Raw genomic sequence first — 18,090 nt, 5'->3', positions numbered from 1 at the left:
GCATGTGACAAGGCAAACCTCTCATTCAATATACACTATATCAGGCGTTCTTTGAGCAGACACATTACATATGTACTGTAATACCTGTGCCAAGACTGTAAGTTACACGTACACCAGCACATTAATTCATGCATATGCGCGTGTACAATAGCTTACAGCTTCACGCATCATGCATCACCGTCGCGAAGAGGAAAGATCAAGTGAACCCCTGCTCTAGCAAACTGTCGTAATACGCAAGCGAAGTTGATGCTACCGACGGCAGTGTACATGCTGAGCTGATCGTGCAGCAATCGACTCGAAACCATACAGTACATGTACAGTACTGATTGGTCTTCGCTTCAGTAAGAGGAGGAAAAGGCACGCTCAATTTACCGTTTCAGTGCATCTGACGAGTCTTAAGCCTTCAGACTGAAGATATCCGGTTCGTGGTGAATGGTACAATGCCCAACCGAGAAACAGGTCCACAATGTTAGGCTGTGCTTGTTGGTCTTGTTACACAGGAGCAGCAAGAAGGAGATATCCATGTCTTGTTTTGCTTTTCATCTTCTTTCAGCCAATGACAAATGGGCTTGTAGGGAGGAGCCCCACTAGACAACACTTGGTGTGCAATTCATTCACATTTTTGCTTTGAAGTCCAATTGAAGGTCTCTTGTGTATTGCCGCTAGTTCAGCTCATCCTGAATTCCTTGCTCGGTGATGGAGTAGATGGCCTCCGATTCAGGGAGGATAGGCGAGTCCACGACCTTCATGACACGGTTCTCTCCGCGGCCCTTCTTAAGGCGAAGTCTGCAGAAAACGACGAGGTTTAGTCACAACATCGTTTCATGGCGATGTAGCATCGGTAATACATACCTGGTACAGGATGCGTGCGCCATGATATTGCCACCAATGGGCTGGAGCGGGTCCTTAGCGAACATACCGGAATCCGGATTTGCTGTCATCTATTAAACGAACGCATCAGCACAGGTTAAGTGGCTGTGCTGTGAAGTACACTCAAATTCAGTCGTTAGCAACATAAGCGAACCTGGTTGGTGATGACAACTGCAACTCCGAACTCGTCCGCCATTCGTGTGAGTGCACGCAGGAATCTGCAATCACGTAGACAAATGCCTGTTAGCTACACCAGAACATCATAGAGTGAACAACATACAACATACTTCGCCAGTTCCTGCTGTCTTGCAGCTAACTCTCCACGGCCCGAGTAGTCTGTTCGGAACAACGCAGTGGCACTATCCACAATCACCAGCGCGAACCGAGACTCGGCCATCATGGCCGAAGCCTGCACCAGCAGCTGCATCTGGTGCTCTGAGTTGTACGCGCGCGCGAACGCGACATTATCCAGCACGCTGTCGCCATCAAGACCATACCTCTCCGCAATCGCCTGCAGCCTCTGCGGACGGAAGGTACCTTCCGTGTCAATGTACAGCGCCTTGCCCTCGCCTCCACCACGATCCACGGGCAACTGGCACGTCACGCAGAGCTGGTGGCACAGCTGCGTCTTGCCCGTGCGGAACTCTCCAAACAACTCTGTAATCGATCCCGTCTCAATGCCACCTACCATCAAATTTAATAATAATAAAAATGATATGACTTTCACGACAACTTCAGCGTAAACACAATCAAGCTTTGACCACGACGAACCTTTCAGCAGCTCGTCCACAGCATTAGAGCCCGTCGACAGCGTGATTAAATCTTTTCTGCTCTCCAAAACATCGGCAGCCTGTAAAAATACATAAACATGCTCATTAGAAAAAAATGGCATGGGCTTCGCCGGGCCAGCATTGGGCAGGGAAAACTCCGCACCGTTGTGAAGCCCACGTTGACCATCTCCCGTGCCGCTTTGAGCATTTTCTCGGCCTTGACTTCACTTATTCCCTTGATCCCCACGAGCTGCTTCTTGGTGGCCATGGCCACGGCGTCCACCGTGTGCATGCCCGCCTCCTTGAGCTTGTTGACGTCCGTGGCGTTGATGCCAGCCTGCTCCAGGATGTTCACGAGCCGCGGGCCTTGCTGAATAAATTTAAAAAAATCATAAATACGCAATCGCCCCTCGGTTAGAGAATGTTGCACTTATCCATACAAAAGTCCTTAGCAACAGGTTAGGTGGTGCTAAACGGGCAACAGCCTCTCTCTCTCGCTAGCGTACCATCTCGTGCTCCTCCACACCCATGCCATGCTCCTCCTCCTGGTACTGGCCGTTCATCGTGACGTCGCCCGCTGTGCTCTGGGGGTGCCTGGTAAGAATGTCGCGAGCCGCGCGTAACAAGGTCGAACCTCTTTTGCCAGTCTTTCGTCTCTGACGCACAAACGGCAAACTTTTTGCGAAGGCTACTACCACCGATAGGTGGAGGTGTGCCACAGAGTGTACACTCTCCCGCCAAAATTCAAAGTAACCATCACTCACCAATCGTACTTAGTATAGATCCGATCTTAAGGCGACGCGGGAGCAGTTAGGCTGGCACGACTGCACGCCGATATGAGCGTGTTCCTCCGAGTGCTGTTGCTTCTGGCACTGTGTAATGTGTCGTACGATGTGTTTGCACTTGGAGCGAGCGATGTTGAGGTCGCTCTAGGCCCCGACGGCTCCGTAATCGACGAGAACCGCCCACTGGAGACAATGACAAGTGACCAACAGGATAACAACCCTGTTCCCATGCAACAAGAGCTTGGAACTGGTGCAAAGCCAATGGAGATGAAGGATGCAACGCAGTTGCAGCAGCAGAGCGACGTGGTGGCTGTGATGGCGATGTTGCAGCAAGAATTGGCGACGGTGCAGCAGATGGTGACGCTGCAGGAGAAGAAGCTGCAGGTGCTCGAGCAAATGCGCGAACTTTGGTTGCAAGAGCACGAGAAGGTTAAAGAGGTCGAGGAAGCAGAAGAGGTGGTGAAGAGGAAGAGTCGAGTTGATATTCGGGACGTGATTGAGAGGAGGCTGGACGTGGCTGTAGCGGAATCTGTGGCGGAGTCGGCGGCCAAGGACTTTAACACGTACTTTGTCGAGAGAGCGGAGATCGCGTTGGAGGGACGAGTTGCTGATATGAAGATGATGAAGCTGCGAGCGTCAAGCGCGACGGAGCTCATTGCAGTCGCGTGTACGGATGGACTGGTAGTGTTCTACACGTCCGAGGAGGTGGAGCTGCTGAGAATCGATACAGGGAGGCAAGGAGTCAAGACCATTGCGCTCGAGACTCAGGATATACTACAGCCGTGCCTCGTTGTGACGTATGAAACTGCAGTAGTCGCAATTTACGAGCTGAATATTGAGGAGAAGAATGCTGCTGGAGGGGTCATCGGAAGCGAAGAGGAGAAAACGAAATCGAATCCGCCCTCAACTTTAACTGTCTCGGTTGGTTCCGAGTTTTTGCTAACTGTCAGCGACCATCGCGATATCCAGATATCATCCAAGGCCTCGGCAGTAGCTCTCGCACGATCCTCTCGCCAACTTATACTGGCAGTCGCGGAGGCAAATGGGATCATCGATTTTTTCGCTCTGAACGGCACGATGTTGCGCCAAATCCAGACAAATGCTTCGATTGCAGCCATGGAAACCAACAGGAACCTTTTGGCATTCAGCGATGGAACGAGAGTCATCATTTCCTCGATGACTCGAGCTCAAGGATCCGTCTTCCACTCCTGCCCAGGTTCATCAGCGAAAATATCGTCCATTGCGTTTGACGCGGTACACCCTGAAATAATGTACGCTGGCACCGAGCGAGGGGAGGTCCTCGTGTACATTGTGAATGCTGGCGCGTCTAGTGACAGTCAAGCGTGTCGATTACTTTCTCGACATACTGTCACGTCAAGCCGTCGCGTTCAAACTCCTCTAGCGCTAGCAGTTACCAAGAGGTATGTCATCGCCACCGGACCTCACGATATCGCAGTCTTCAACGTGTCAAAATCACAAAAGACGGGGGTCTCTCTCTCTCAATTGTGCACAAGCCACCAATATATCATCTTCGTTTCAGGTGAACCAAGGGACCAAGCATTATCACCAGTGGTGGCATTCTCGGAGGGGGTTATTGGATCTACCCTTGCCTTCGTCACTGCTGGAGCTGGTGACCAAGCCAAGTTAATTCTCTTCCACAGCCTTCTCCCGGATGAAAGCGAGTCGTCCGAGTTCCAGTGGACTGTAGTCATCTACGCGGGTGTCGTGATGGTCGCTGTCGTTGTCTCTCAGCTCTTTGTACGGTGGCAAAAACAAACCAGTGTGAACCCTTGGGATAAGGTAACCAAAAACCGCGAGTCTCCCTACGGTAAGTATGGAGGGTTTAAGGGCCACAATCATACGGATTTCAGCGGTGAAGACTTCGGCCGCTGCAATCTCTAAGCGACGAGCTGCGGAGGAAGATTGCTCAAGCGAAAAAGGGATCAACTCAACGCCCGATGGACGATGCAGCTGACTACTAGCTATATTTTCAGATTAAAGAAAGAGCACAGATCAATCGGAATGGCGTGCTGCAGCCGCTTTTTGCTCGGCGTAGCGAGCGTTGTTCTCCTTCACCTTCTTGATGAACGGTGCAAGTTGGAATTTTAGGTGCGAAAGCGCAGTGGGATGAGCTTGTAGCATTTCAAGCACCAGGTTTTCGGGTAGATAGCCGGTCCTAGCCTCGTCGTACAGAATGAAATGCTTCTTTAGCCACGTGTACAGCTTGTCGAAGTGTCGAGGGTCGGTGACTTGCAGAAGTTTGTCGTCCTTCGTGACGATGTTCGTGACTCGTTCGGAGTGGTCCTTGAGCAGCTGAAACATCTCGGATCGGTCGATGCCGCGCTCACTTGTCGTTGCGTACGTGTGGTGCAGGTCTAACCAGAAAACGGAAAGCCAGTATCTGTAAGAGGTTCAATGAAGGAAATACCGAAGTGTGGAAATACTTACACCCGTACTGCTGTGCCGCCGATCCGTATTGAATCAATGTGCTAAGCGCGACGCTGTATTGATGGAAGGAGAGCTCCAAACTCACGTTTGGTCCCTCTTCACGATCGATTTGTCTGTATGCAAAACCAAAAGAATGGTAATTATGTTACTGAGTGCTTAGACTCACGAGTGCCCAGATTCGACTCACGTTTCAGGAATGTACGCGTTCGCACAGAAAGTATTGAGGGTGGCGTGGTGCTCTTCAAGCACTTCCAGAGCCGAGACGGGGACTGTAAAAAGTTTCAACGTGTGAGATTATTACTGATGAATCAAATAGTAAATAATCAACGATTCCGTTGCTTTTAGTTGTGCTCACATGACGTCTCTGCTGCAAGGTCCGCCCATAGTGAGCGTGCTACGGCTTTCTTCTTGCTCGCTGGCACTTTGGGCATCGCAGCTTCGTTTCCCTTTTGGCATCAATAGGGCAGTTTCGTGCACACAGCCAGTAGAAAATAGTTGTTGGACTGTTCGCTCGCCCTACCACCTTGAACTGGAAGCTCGCGCTGAGAATTAATTTGCTTTTGTTGTTGAGGGCATTGGAATGAGCCGAGTGAATGTGGTTGTGGTTCCTACCGAAGCTGAGCAGCCAAGGACTCAACAGGATGGCTCCAAGTCGTCCAGACAGCGGAAGTATGCTGGCTGGGTCCCGTTCGACTACTCTGTGGGGCAGCTGAAGCATGACGTCGGTCGCTACTGGCAGCTCAAAACCAGCAAGTACGAGCTCTGTGACCCGCTTGGCAGCGTCTTAGACGACGATAAACCGTTGGAGTTTTCGCATTTCGACCCCGCCGTCTTGACTCTCCGAAGACGCGAGCGTGTCGTCCCCTTGATAGATAAAAGCTCGTCTTGCAGCGCGAATACGACGGACCCATTCTGGATTCACGACCAGCTCTACGATCTGTTCGTCTTTAATGCTCTACAGAACCGGCAGAGCAGCACGCTTCGAATCACGAGTTACCAGTTCAAGCAGTTGTTGCAGAAAGCCACGGCGAAGAGAGTGTACCAGCAGAAGAAGAAGCTTTTATTTGATAAACGGGTGACATTGGCCTTCAGAGGAGCCCAGTCGAATCCTAGCAGTAGTGGCGACGGGGGTGCGGGGGCGAGTTTCGACGAGTTTCTGGACGCACTCGTTGACGTGGCGTGCTTCATGTACCCCAAGGAGCAGTCGAAGGAGTTGGCACTGGAAAAACTGGCAACTGAGCATGTGATACCCTACCACGAAACGGAGCAACACGCGGTGGGGTCAGATACGTTGTCGTGGGCTCAAATTGACGCGCTCGTTGAGCGCGAAAAGGTGAAATGGGTCGCGCAGCGGTTCACGAGGTCAATTGGGGACTTGGCGACTTCATACAGTGCCAATGTTGGTCTAGCTCACCGCCGGTGTGTGCTTGGATACCACGAATTCAGCAAATTTGTGCGCGATGTGATGCCTGTGACCATCCCGATGTCCTCCATCGAGGTATGCAAGGTCTTCATGCGCTTCTGTCGCAAAGAGCAAGGATACGATAAGGGTGGACTGAACGGCTTTGAGTTAAACAGCCAAGGACCTGAGTATTCCCCCGCCAAAGAGGAAACTTCTCCAAGCAACGTTCTCTCTAGCTTAGGAGAAGTGACGCTGGAGATCCCGTGTGCCAAGATGATCGACGTCATCGGATACATCGCCCTCGTAGCGGTCCCTCGTCTCGTGAAGGCGAAGGAGAAGATGAGTCCGAACTGTAATAATGTGGTCCTGTCTAGCAAGCTTGGTGTCCAGTGCTTGAAAGCTCTACTCCATCACATGTCCAACAATTTGGGAGCTAAAAGCGGCGCCCTGATGAAGAAAAACGTCGAATTCAACCGAGCGCGCGTGTATTTCCTGCTGGAATTCAACAAAATGCACCGAGAAGACTCGCTGACGGATTACCAGGGAACTTGTGCTCCGCTACTACGGACGCGTAGGGTGCAATATGCAGTGGCAGCCCAGCCTCCAAGCACTAACCAAGAGCAAGATCGATCTAAGCAAGACGATACCGAGTTTGACACCGAATTTTCGTGGAACTTGGATTCAACTGACAATGCCAACGCTGAAAACTCTGCGTATGATAGTGAGTCGAGTACAAGTTCTCCCATGCAGCGTCAGTCGGCCCGTCAACTCGATCCTCAAGTGCTGATCGAGCAGAGAAAATGCGAGCTGGAGCAATTGAACGCCTTGTCGAATGAAGCAGATGAAATCTATGCCTTTCTAGCAGGTGAGCTGCAACGTCATGCACTATCAAAACGCCCCGATAGCCCCGACACAGTCCCGCATATGCTTGACGTCTGGGTCTCAGCAGGTGAAAAGTACTCAGACATCATCAACCACGTCGAGGGATCTTCGCACCTTCGTGCCAAATTCCTCTCTCGCTTCGGTCGCTCACTGTTTGTCTTCGCGTCGCAAGTGCTCAAAAGCACCACCAAGGTGTACAGCTACGAAGAGCTCTTTTACGTCACAAACGCTCGCGTGTACACGGCAACTTCCGACTTGTGGAGTGATGAATCTACGTCGTTTACTCTGGATTTGGCCATGGAGACACTATCGCTTGCGTCTGGGAAACTGGCACAGGCTAGTGAAGAGCTAAGCGATCTGGTTACTGCCGCGAGAGAGAATGATCCTCGCGGTGGAAGTGACGATGATGCATCAAGCGCTGGGAGCTGTGGAGGGGACACTGGAGAGGACTATGAAGACTGGACAGCTAGTGCTCTCTACGATAGGTACCTTTACTGCCTCTACCTGCGTGCAAATTGTCTGGCTGCCTACGCTGACGTGATAGCACACAGCAAAAAGGTTGCTATCGATTACAACGTGTGCTGCCAGTTTGAGGAAACCAAGCCAGTCGACGAGAGAGTCACAACCAGCGACGTATTTTTTACTAGTGCGATGGTTCTGTCAAAAGCTTCAGCACCTGGCGAGTTTTACTGGGAGGCCAAGAAAATGTATCGGTTCCTGTTACAACTCTCGAAGGGGGGACTGAATTTTTCACGAAGTCGAATTCACCATAACTTGGCGATGGTGCAGTTCAAACTAGCGACTCATCTTACGCGAGGCTCTGACAGTGAGAAACAATTGCTTGAGAATGTGTTAAAGAATCTCGACGCGTGTGAACAAGCCCAGGATTATGTTGTGGAGCCCAACATTCTAGTTGAAAAGCGCAACTACATTCGAGCGATTTTAGCAGCCCGACGTAAATTCTTTATCGCTGAAAACCAGGCAGCGGCTCAAACTGAGGGGGTACCACGAGATGGCCAACAAGAACAAGAAGATATTATCGCTCCGTTTTATCGATTTGTGCTCGCTGCCGCGTTTAGCGAGTTTGATTCCGATAAAAAGGGGGTCCTTTTCCAGCCTGAAGCCACCCTTCTGAGCAAGGCCTGCGGACACAGCGCTGTCTCTACTGAGTCGCTGCAGTGGTTACTCGATAACTTTGACCATCAAGACGGGGGACTCACTGAACGAGGGGTCCTCCAGTACTTCTGTTGGCTGGGGGAAGCAGGTGCAATAGTTGCTATAGCAAATTTTGCGTAAATGCTTACGTTCTGACCTTGCTTTGTTGAACAGATCCCGTTGCATTCTGCAAGATCATCGATCTTCTCACGGCAAAGCATACTGGGGCTCATAATGTCTCCATCTTTTCAGGCGACTGTGTATACCCACGAAAACATTCAAGCGTGAAATCTTCGTCAGGAACTGTAGGTGCTTACTCGCCTTCACTTTGAAACTTTCGTAAAAGATCTGCTAACTGTTCTTTTCCACCGTGCAGCGCAAAGCGTCAACGAGCTCCCCGAGCGAGCGAAACCGGCTGCGAGCAAAGCGCACAGGGGTTGCAGATTGTATCGTTGTCTTAGGCGGGAAAATGACCCAAGCTGCTGGTGTCGACACAACCTCTCCGACAGATATTAGACTGGAGCCCGAGGTTATTGACATGCTGCCTTCGCGAGCTAGTTTACCCGAAGAGCTATCGAAATTCTGCTTCCCTGACGACATCTATCTCAGTACCGAGCCATTCTCTCCGAGGACTTTTGATATTGTGCTCACTGGTGCGTGCATTATTTTCAAAGCCATACCTTACCGAGCTAACAGTATTGCTGACGATTTCTTTCAGATATCAAGGGGCTTCGCTCGTATGGCTCATGCTTGCATTTCTGTGAAGAGAAGCACCCCATGGATGTGCTTTCTCTGATATCGGCGACGCAAAAGGGAAGAACGGCCAATCTACCGTCTTGGGTGAGCCTGAAGGACATTCAACAAGGCCAAACCAAGTGGAAGTGCTATGCGCCAAAGTGTCTCTGTGTGCTATCCAGCACTCCGCTTTTCCAGACCTTCCGCACCTTTTTGGTGTATCTCTACCGACTTTCACTCGCAAGTTCTACCAGTATTCCCCTCGAGTCGATCGTGTTCAACTTTCTTGAGCGAACACCTCTACCGACAGCTAATGCAACACGGACGGCGTTCAAGTTGGGCGACACGACTTGTTTGTTGTCGGGATTCCCACGAAACTTGCCATTTTATTCGCCTACGGAAGTGGACTTCACGATTCTGTTCCAGTGCCTTAATCCAGACAATATTCTAAAGGTACCGTACACTTAGGTGGAGATTTCCTTACGCAAACTCACTCTGACATTCGAACTTGTTTTTGTTTTTCTTAGGTCTACGGCTACTTGCTGACGGAGAAGAAGGTCGTTCTGAGCTCAACCAATCGTCCAATACTGACCCACGTTGCCGAGACGCTGCGAGCCCTGCTGCATCCTTTTGAGTGCCAGCAAGTCTACATCCCACTCCTTCCACTGGTATGTACGCTCGTGGCGATATTGTATTTTAGCGTCCTAACGTGATATCCTGTTGTTTCTTACAGTCTTTGGTCGAGTTCATCTGCGCACCCGTGCCATTCTTTATGGGCATCCGGTCTGACCAGCGACTTGAACGTTTGATGGCCGAGGGAGTCATTTTGGTTGATTTGGACAACAACGATATTCGGTTGCCCCCAAACGAGGAGCTCCCAATGCTTACAGACGTCAAGTCGCGGAAGCTGCTGCACGCTCTGCGCAAACTCTCGATTTGGCCAGCAAGTCAGCGAACTAGATACAGCTTTGGGCGTGGCCTCACAGGCAGCGAGCGGCCGGTTTCGGCTACTTTCGAACCCTCCCAGCCTTCTGATGCCGAAGTGAGCCAGGTCGTCGGCCGGCATGAAGATCTCACCGAGAAGTGGGGAGAGATACAAACGCTCTTTTCGTCGTTCGCTACGAGGTAAGTTCACACCCGCGCGTGGATCTAGAAACTTGCTATTGACTCACCATCGCATGCCACAGACTCCTCAAAGAGATCCGCAAACACTGCTCTAGAGTTCCAGCGCCAACGACATCGGGAAGCACCAGCGAGTCTGTGTATTTTGACGAACGCAGTTTCCTTGCGATGCACCCGAGTCTACGGGAATTCTGCACTCATTTATTCCAGACGCAGCTCTTCCAGCGCTCGATCGAGAACATTTGGACATTGAAGTGAGTATCCTAAAACGCATTCTGCTGCTTACAAATGCTCGGGCCTAATGTGTGTATTTTTATTATATTAGTGATGGAGCTGCTAGCGCCACGGAGCCGGAGCAGTACTGGAAAGCTGTCCGAGCCAAGGGTATGCTAAGAAAGAACTCAGAGGTCAACGAAGACATGAACAAGACTCAACGACGCCAAGTGATCCAGGCACCACTGCCACCGCGGAAACACGTCAATCCGGTTGCAAGAAATGCTAATGACGGGTTCCCAGCTTTCAACGGACAACTGTACGACGACCTCCTCGAAGAGCTCAGCGATTTCGGTGACGTCGAATCTTCCGCTGGCGACTTTGCAGCACACGCAGTTCGACCATTGTCCTCTCTCTCTTCGTTGGGGTTATCGTCTGAAGCATCCAGCACTTCCGTTCTCACGTCCCCGTCATTTCACGACGGAGACGCTGACGCCTTCAAATTAGTAAACGCAGCTAGAAAACGCCTGGAAGGTCGACGCGGAGGCGAAATAGCGGAATAATACTAGCCGCTTCACCTATTTACTAATTTTTATGCTGTGTTTTGGCTTGCAAGGCGTGCAGCAAATGAAAACTTGACCTGGATCACGTAATTTGTCATTACCTCGACCAAGTACGTAAGGGCCCAGTCGCGTTATTTCCCACCTGGAGATCTCCAGGATATCTCCAGTCAGATCTCCATTCGCGCTGGTCGCGTACTGCCACATGGAAACTTAGTAAAACTTTGGTAATGACCCCGAGAAATAATTGTAACTATGATGATGGCCCAAATTAGTAGAAAGACGAGCAGTATCCCCCCACGCCGTTAGTGTTTCTGAAGAAGAGGTCCTTGCCACAGACACGTGGAGGTAGCAGCAGGAGCCGCCGCTGCTGCTCGACACGGAGCCTGCCCGGCGGAATCGTATTTCAGCAGACCGTTTTGTAGACAAGACACACGGCTCGTATTTTTTAGGACCAAACGGAAACGCTCAAAATGCAGGCGGATACTGTGGCTCACAGAACTATAAAATTGATCACCAACAGAGTATTGTAGATGTGTAGTCAATACACCCCAATACTCCGTGAACCGTGCCTCACAGAGGTTCGCCCAACACGATATCAGCTCTAGGTCCGTCTCACCTACTTCTGCTGCAGCAAGAAGTGTAATTAGTGTGGGTTCGCTAAGAGCAATCCCACCCGTTTGAACAAAACTAAAGTCAAATCTGCAGACTGGGTGAGCCAAAAAAGTTAAGGAGGGCGACCCTTCAGAAGTGTTAGAAAACGTCCATCTGGAGCTAAAGCACGGTCAAATATAGCTGCGGGATAGCTGCAGGATAGTAGCGACGCTTCATTTATCTTGGTTTTTGTATGTGCAGCAAATTTAGTTTTGTTGAGGTTTTGTTTTGGTTTTGTTCGACTTGAAAACTAATACTTTCACGAACCTAAGCTAAGTTCGCTTTTAGTTTTGGTTTTTTGTTCAAACGGGTGGGATTGCTCTAATAGCGTCGTAGTATGGCCCACACTAATTAAAACCCTCAAATTTTGACAAGAAAATAGTACTTAAGTATTAGTTTCACTACGGGCATACAAACACTAGCATTAAATTTCGGGAAATTTACCCACACTAAGTACACTTCTTACTGCCTCTTGCTTCTGGAGCCCAGAGCTGACACAAGACTCCTGTCCTGTGACACGAGTAACAGAATTCTCCGCCTTGGACATGGCGGCTTCGATCCATTTACCTGAGATGCTGTCCTCATCCATCGGCAGGTGCGTCTCCACGTATGTTTTTTCGGCGCCATTGCTGCCAGTGGCTCAAACAAGGTGAAACAAAAAGAGCACTATCTGCGAAACTTTATAACATATGGCATTCGAGTTCCCATATGAATACCGAGTTACCATAAAATGGTAGATTTACCAGATTTACCGAGTTACCATAACACGGCAAGCTCACCGACTTATCATAACGCGGCAAGCTCACCAAGCTACCGGACGTTGGAGTACAAGCGACGGCACTACACCTTTGTGCGGCCTACTTCGTACCGACGTGCAATCAAATCCGAAAGTTGCAAAATTCATATTGCAAATTTCTAGTTAGCAACTTTAATTACGCATTCAAAGATGGAACAGCAGCACGCTTCGCGCGCGAGGTCTCTCAGCACTGATCAATGTTCAGTAGCACGCTTCGCGCGCGAGGTCTTAGATGTAATACTACGCGAGCAGGATACGATCTTGTCACTAATATGGAATTTCTTCTTAGTGAAAGAGCGTCTCGCTCATAATTAACATACTCGCCCTATTAAAGTCCGGACTTTATTTTATAGTACAGGCCTAAAAGCTTGAAATTATCAGATATTATATCAGCTCTAAAAAAATATCTTGGATTTTGTATGTATATGTACAAACCGTTAACTACCGGTATTTGTTGCGGCAGGCTTATATTCGGGAGGGGGCTTATATTCGGGCGAATACGTTAGGAGTCGGCAAATAGGTAGCTCACAAATGGTAATGTTGCTATCGCTGTATAATTTAGCTATATATTTATTATATTGTTAAAATTAAAGCGTTAACTTTTGCTTGCCCTTCCATTGCTCAAACGCTTGTTGAGCTGCAGCACCACGTCACAGATTATGTGCTGTACACAAGGGCAACTTGCATGTTGCAGAGAGTGATGGTCGTCGAAGCTTCGCGAAGTGCTGATCAAGTTTGTCAGGGCTCTAGATTGTAGGAACTAGAGCGAACTGCTAAGGTCTCGTAGGTAAAGCTTTTGATTCAATCTCACTTTCCATTCTACACTGCATCGCAAAAGAAGAGTTCAAGTCGTTTTTGGTTATGAGCTCAAATACGCTGGGTCCTAACGACGTGCTGCGCGAGGACAACTATTTCCTGTGGGAATTCAACTGTCGCATGGCACTCGCGAGGAAGGACCTGCTGAAGCCGTCGTGGTGGTGGCCAGCAGCGCCAACCACGTGGAGGTCGTGGAGCGTCGAGGTTTGATGGGCGATGCTTTGAATGTAACCAGTTCGGCCACAAGCGTGCAGAGTGCCCAACGCTCAGTAAGAAGGCCGACGGAGATGAGTTTGTGCTCGCCGCGACGAGGGAGGCATCGACGGCACGGCTGCTGGATAGTGGGACCAGCACGCACATGACGCACAGCCGGCAAGATTTCGTGGAGTTCCGAGAGCTGAAGAGCCCGACGGATATTGTAGTAGGCAGCGGACAACGCCTACGTGCGATGGGAGTGGGAACTGTGCGCTTCCTGATTAGCGGCGGCCGGTTGATCAAGGTGACTGAAGTACTGTATGTTCCGGACCTCGACCGGAGACTGCTGTCGATTCCGTCGTTGGTGGCCAAGGGTGCTTCTGTGGAGTTCTCTGGTAATGGCTGCACTATCCGTTTTGAAGGGAGATTGGTTGCGCGTGTGGAGAAGGGGGAAAAATTATTTGTCTGGAACGTGGTGGCGACGACGGATGAGGAGCGCGGTAAGGACGTTGCAGCATCGGCGGAGCTGTCCCCTGGCAGCCTGTGGCACGAGCGGCTGGGGCATGTGTCGAAGAAGAAGATGATGTTGGTGTCGCGCGCTGCGGAGGGCGTTCCGAGCTTTGGTCAAAATGATGATGTCCCAGTTGACGTACCCTGTGCTAGCTGTTCGTGTGGCAAGATGACTGTGAGCCCGTTCGCAAGACAGTCCGGCAGTAGTGTGAAGACCGCAGGATTGCTGGACCTCGTACACTCCGACGTCTTGGGTCCAATGAAGCCTCAGTCGAAACGGGGAGCGCGTTTCGTAGTGACGTTTGCCGACGATTATTCTCGCTACGTGCACATATATCTGATCAAGGCGACGTCGGAGGTATTTGCTCGGTTTGTGGAGTACAAGGCGCTCGTGGAAGCGCAGACCGGTCGTCGTATTCGCTGCTTGCGCAGTGATAACGGAGGAGAGTATGTGAACAAGAGGTTTGGGGACTTTTTCGCGGCTCATGGGATCGTGCACCAGACCTCCACGCCTCACACTCCGCAGCAAAACGGTCTCGCTGAGCGTATGAACCGCACGCTGGTTGAGATGGCACGCTCAATGTTGTACCACCGCGGAATGGCTCGTGAGTGGTGGGGTGAAGCTCTGAGTACGGCTGTGTATTTGACGAACCGCGTACCGAACACTGCTCGCCCTCAAACTACTCCCCATGAAGTTTTCGCCGGACACAAGCCTGACCTGAGCCACCTGCGAGTCTTCGGATCGAGAGGATACGTTCACGTTGACAAGTCACGTCCGAGCAAGTGGGATGCCCGAGCTCACGCATGCATCTTTCTCGGGTACGCTCCTGGCTCGAAGGCCTATCGCGTTTGGGATGCTGAAGATGAGCGCATCGTGACTACCAGGACCATCACCTTGGATGAGCGTCCTGCTGACAACTATCGCACTGTGGTTCACGTGACAAGGCAGGCTCCGTTGGAGTTCGACGAGGATGTGAGTACCTCGCAGCAGCCACAAGAACCGGTTTTGCCTGCGACGGACAACAGCGGAGACGTTGAAATGACCGAGGTCGATGGTGATCCCGTCGACATGGAAGTCGATGCAGTACCAGACGCACTGGTTCGCCGTGGCGAAGGTGAGATGTCTCGCAGAGGGGGAGAAGCACTTTTAATCCCAGTTTCAGAGCCGAGCTCGAACGTTACAGCTGCTCGACAACTCGCCAGCCAGTCCTCTCTACGTCAATCAGCTCTGATTCCATCGTCCATGCGCACTGGCGAAACCTCGCTGAGCGATCAACTCGTGTTTGACCCAACTAGACCTCGTCAAGTTCGTATTTCGGCGCCCCACCAACCGCGTCTGCTGACAAGTGCTCAAGAAGCAAGAACCCCGGCATTGCCAGCGCTACCACCGAGTGAAGGCAATAGAGAGACTGGGGAAGCCGAACGACTGCTGCTGGAGAATGGCGAAACCGATCCGATAAGTGGACAAGATGCGACGGGAGATGGCTACACTTCGGACGGAAGCATTGGTGAGCCGGACAGCAAGCGCCCGAGAATTGACGACGAGTACGAGATTGCTCTTGCTGCCTCGGAAAGTATTCCCAACTCGTTCCGTGACGCGATGCGTTCTGCGGACTCGGACAAGTGGAAAGAGGCGTGTCGCGCTGAAATCCGAGCTCATGTGCGCAACCACACTTGGGATTTAGTTTACCGTCCGCCCGGTGTTCGTGTGATCGGGCACAGGTGGGTCTTTGCCCTTAAACGAGATGAACACGGAAACATTATCCGGTACAAGGCGCGTTTAGTTGCTCTCGGTTGCTTCCAGACGTATGGTGTTGACTACACATCTACCTACTCTCCTGTTGCCAGTCTCAACACGGTGCGGATTTTTCTTGCGGTGTGCTGCCAGCTCGGATACATGGTGAAGCAGTACGATGTTGAAACGGCCTTTCTAAACGGCGACCTCGAAGAGGAAGTGTACATGGTGCCGCCTGAGTGTCTCAATGTTCGTGAAGGCATGGTGTGTCGCCTTCGTCGCAGTCTCTATGGCTTGAGGCAAGCCGCTGCTGTGTGGCGCAAGACCATTCGAAGTGTGTTCATCGCCCTGGGGTTCAAGCTGTGCAAGTCGGATCCCTGCCTGTTCGTTCGAGTTCGTCACAATGGGCCCGTTTTCGCCGTCCTGTATGTCGATGATCTGCTTATCGGATGTGCGGCCGAAGAAGAAGCGTCGAGTATTGCAGAGGCATTGGGTGCGCGTTTTCGTCTCAAGTCACTTGGAGATGCTCGCTTTATTCTCGGAATGGAGCTTCGCTACAACACGCAGCGTGGAGAGCTTTTCGTTTGTCAGGCGCAATACATTTCGCGAATCATTGAGCTATTTGGCCAAGCAGAGGCTCACCCTGTCCGAAACCCGAGCGTCGTCGGGCAAGATCTGCGTGCAAGTGACGAACACGCAAGGATGAACGAGAAAAAGCCATTTCGCGAACTTGTTGGCTCACTTCTCTACGTTGCTAATGCAACCCGGTCCGACATTTGTGTTGCCGTCAGCATTCTATCGCAACACCTCGAGGATCCACGTGAAATGCATTGGAAGGCGGCTGTGCGCGTGCTACGGTACCTCAAGGGTGCACTCACTACTGGTGTTAAGTATTGGCGCGGAACTCAGCTGTGTTTGCTCGCCTTCAGCGATGCAAACTGGGGAAGCGATCTATCTACTCACCGATCGACATCAGGCGTGCTTCTGCAGCTGTGTGGTGGACCGGTCGTGTTCAAGGCGAAGAAACAGGCGACCGTCGCGCTATCTTCGGCCGAAGCCGAGTACATGGCACTTGCGGTGACGGTGCAGGAAGTGGTGTGGGCGCGGCAGCTGCTCGGAGAGATGCTGGTGGGAGATACGTGTGCTACTAAAGTCTTCATCGATAACAAGGCAGCGATCAGCATGGCGAGCAACAGCAGGTACACCCCACGCGCCAAGCACATCGACCTCCGCGTGCACTTCGTTCGTGATCAAGTCGAAAACGGAACGATCAAGGTCCAGCATGTGCGCTCTGTTCAACAACTGGCAGACTACCTTACCAAGCCACCCCCGACTCCGCAGTTCATGATACTGGTGAAGGCAAGTGGCGTTGTCAGCAGCGGCGATCCTGGAATGCAAGTTGAGGGGGAGTGTTGAGCTGCAGCACCACGTCACAGATTATGTGCTGCACACAAGGGCAACTTGCATGTTGCAGAGAGTGATGGTCGTCAAAGCTTCGCGAAGTGCTGATCAAGTTTGTCAGGGCTCTAGATTGTAGGAACTAGAGCGAACTGCTAAGGTCTCGTAGGTAAAGCTTTTGATTCAATCTCACTTTCCATTCTACACTGCATCGCAAAAGAAGAGTTCAAGTCGTTTTTACGCTGATGTTTCTCCATCGAGTGCGTAGGGCGGTAGCTCGATAAACCAAATAAGCCGCTGCATCTGGTGCCTACACAAAGTTACGTCAGTGTGTATAATTTGTATGTGTATACTTTGTATCGTAAAGAAGCACAACGAGAAGAAGTGAGCTCCCAAGGACATGCGAGATCTCTTTCATTTGCTTCTTAGTATGTACAGTTCAACTCCGTACAAATGTATAACCAATTTTGTCGACTGGTGCCAATATCATAGCAGAGCCCCACGAAACATGCCAATACGACGATTACTAGCCTCATAACCGAGGCTTTCTACTGCTACTGAAAGAATTGGAATCGGGTTCTGCTTGCTCTGATCGTGCACGTGGTCTAACTTCTTGAACGAAAGCTTCCGCGTCTTTGAGACGAAAGCCCGCCCTCACGGTCGAACTCCTGAAAACGCCGCCCGTACATTTGCCAAAGTTTGTCTGCTCCGGGTTGGACACCTCTTGGCGCACGTACTGCCCCGCGTAGCACGTGTCAGCCGCCAGCGTAGGCTTGATGAGGCGCACGCGAAATCTCGCTGCAGGTTGTGACTGTGGATGGCTACGTGCTTCAGGCGGAGCTGGTACCGCCACACGCCGAGCGACGCTGCTACCACGTAGCGTGATAGGGCCATGAGGGCAGCGTGGAGCTTTGAGCAATGGCTACACACCATTCGACGCTGGGTAGACCTAGGCTAGCTCGCTGGCATTAGTATAGAGTTTGATCGTGGCCGGCGGTGAAAACTGCACAGACCGCTCTGCACAACAATAACAGCGACAACAAC

General features: G+C 51.2%; 2 protein-coding genes across 2 annotated transcripts; both read left to right on the top strand.

Annotated features, from left to right (window-relative positions):
- Positions 1-3,136: 3,136 nt before the first annotated feature.
- On the top strand, positions 3,137-4,099 carry PHYSODRAFT_440294 (hypothetical protein; the record flags this gene model as incomplete). The annotated part of the gene is made up of 1 exon (XM_009527051.1): positions 3,137-4,099. A coding segment is annotated over one exon (963 nt), but the record flags the coding sequence as incomplete, so codon positions are not given.
- A 1,354-nt stretch (positions 4,100-5,453) lies between these two features.
- Positions 5,454-10,945, top strand: PHYSODRAFT_493912 (hypothetical protein; the record flags this gene model as incomplete). Its single annotated transcript, XM_009527050.1, has 10 exons — positions 5,454-6,423; positions 6,520-6,825; positions 6,916-8,421; positions 8,487-8,621; positions 8,756-8,965; positions 9,031-9,500; positions 9,575-9,715; positions 9,781-10,172; positions 10,235-10,423; positions 10,510-10,945. The coding sequence occupies 10 exons, from the start codon at positions 5,454-5,456 to the stop codon at positions 10,943-10,945; spliced, it is 4,755 nt and encodes a 1,584-aa protein (XP_009525345.1).
- Between the last annotated feature and the right edge of the window lie 7,145 nt (positions 10,946-18,090).

This window comes from Phytophthora sojae (genome assembly GCF_000149755.1).
Source record: "Phytophthora sojae unplaced genomic scaffold PHYSOscaffold_3, whole genome shotgun sequence".
Classification (NCBI taxonomy): Eukaryota; Oomycota; class Peronosporomycetes; order Peronosporales; family Peronosporaceae; genus Phytophthora; species Phytophthora sojae.
The sequence above is the reverse complement of the archived record's forward strand: the minus strand, read 5'-3'. Positions and strand labels throughout refer to the sequence as shown.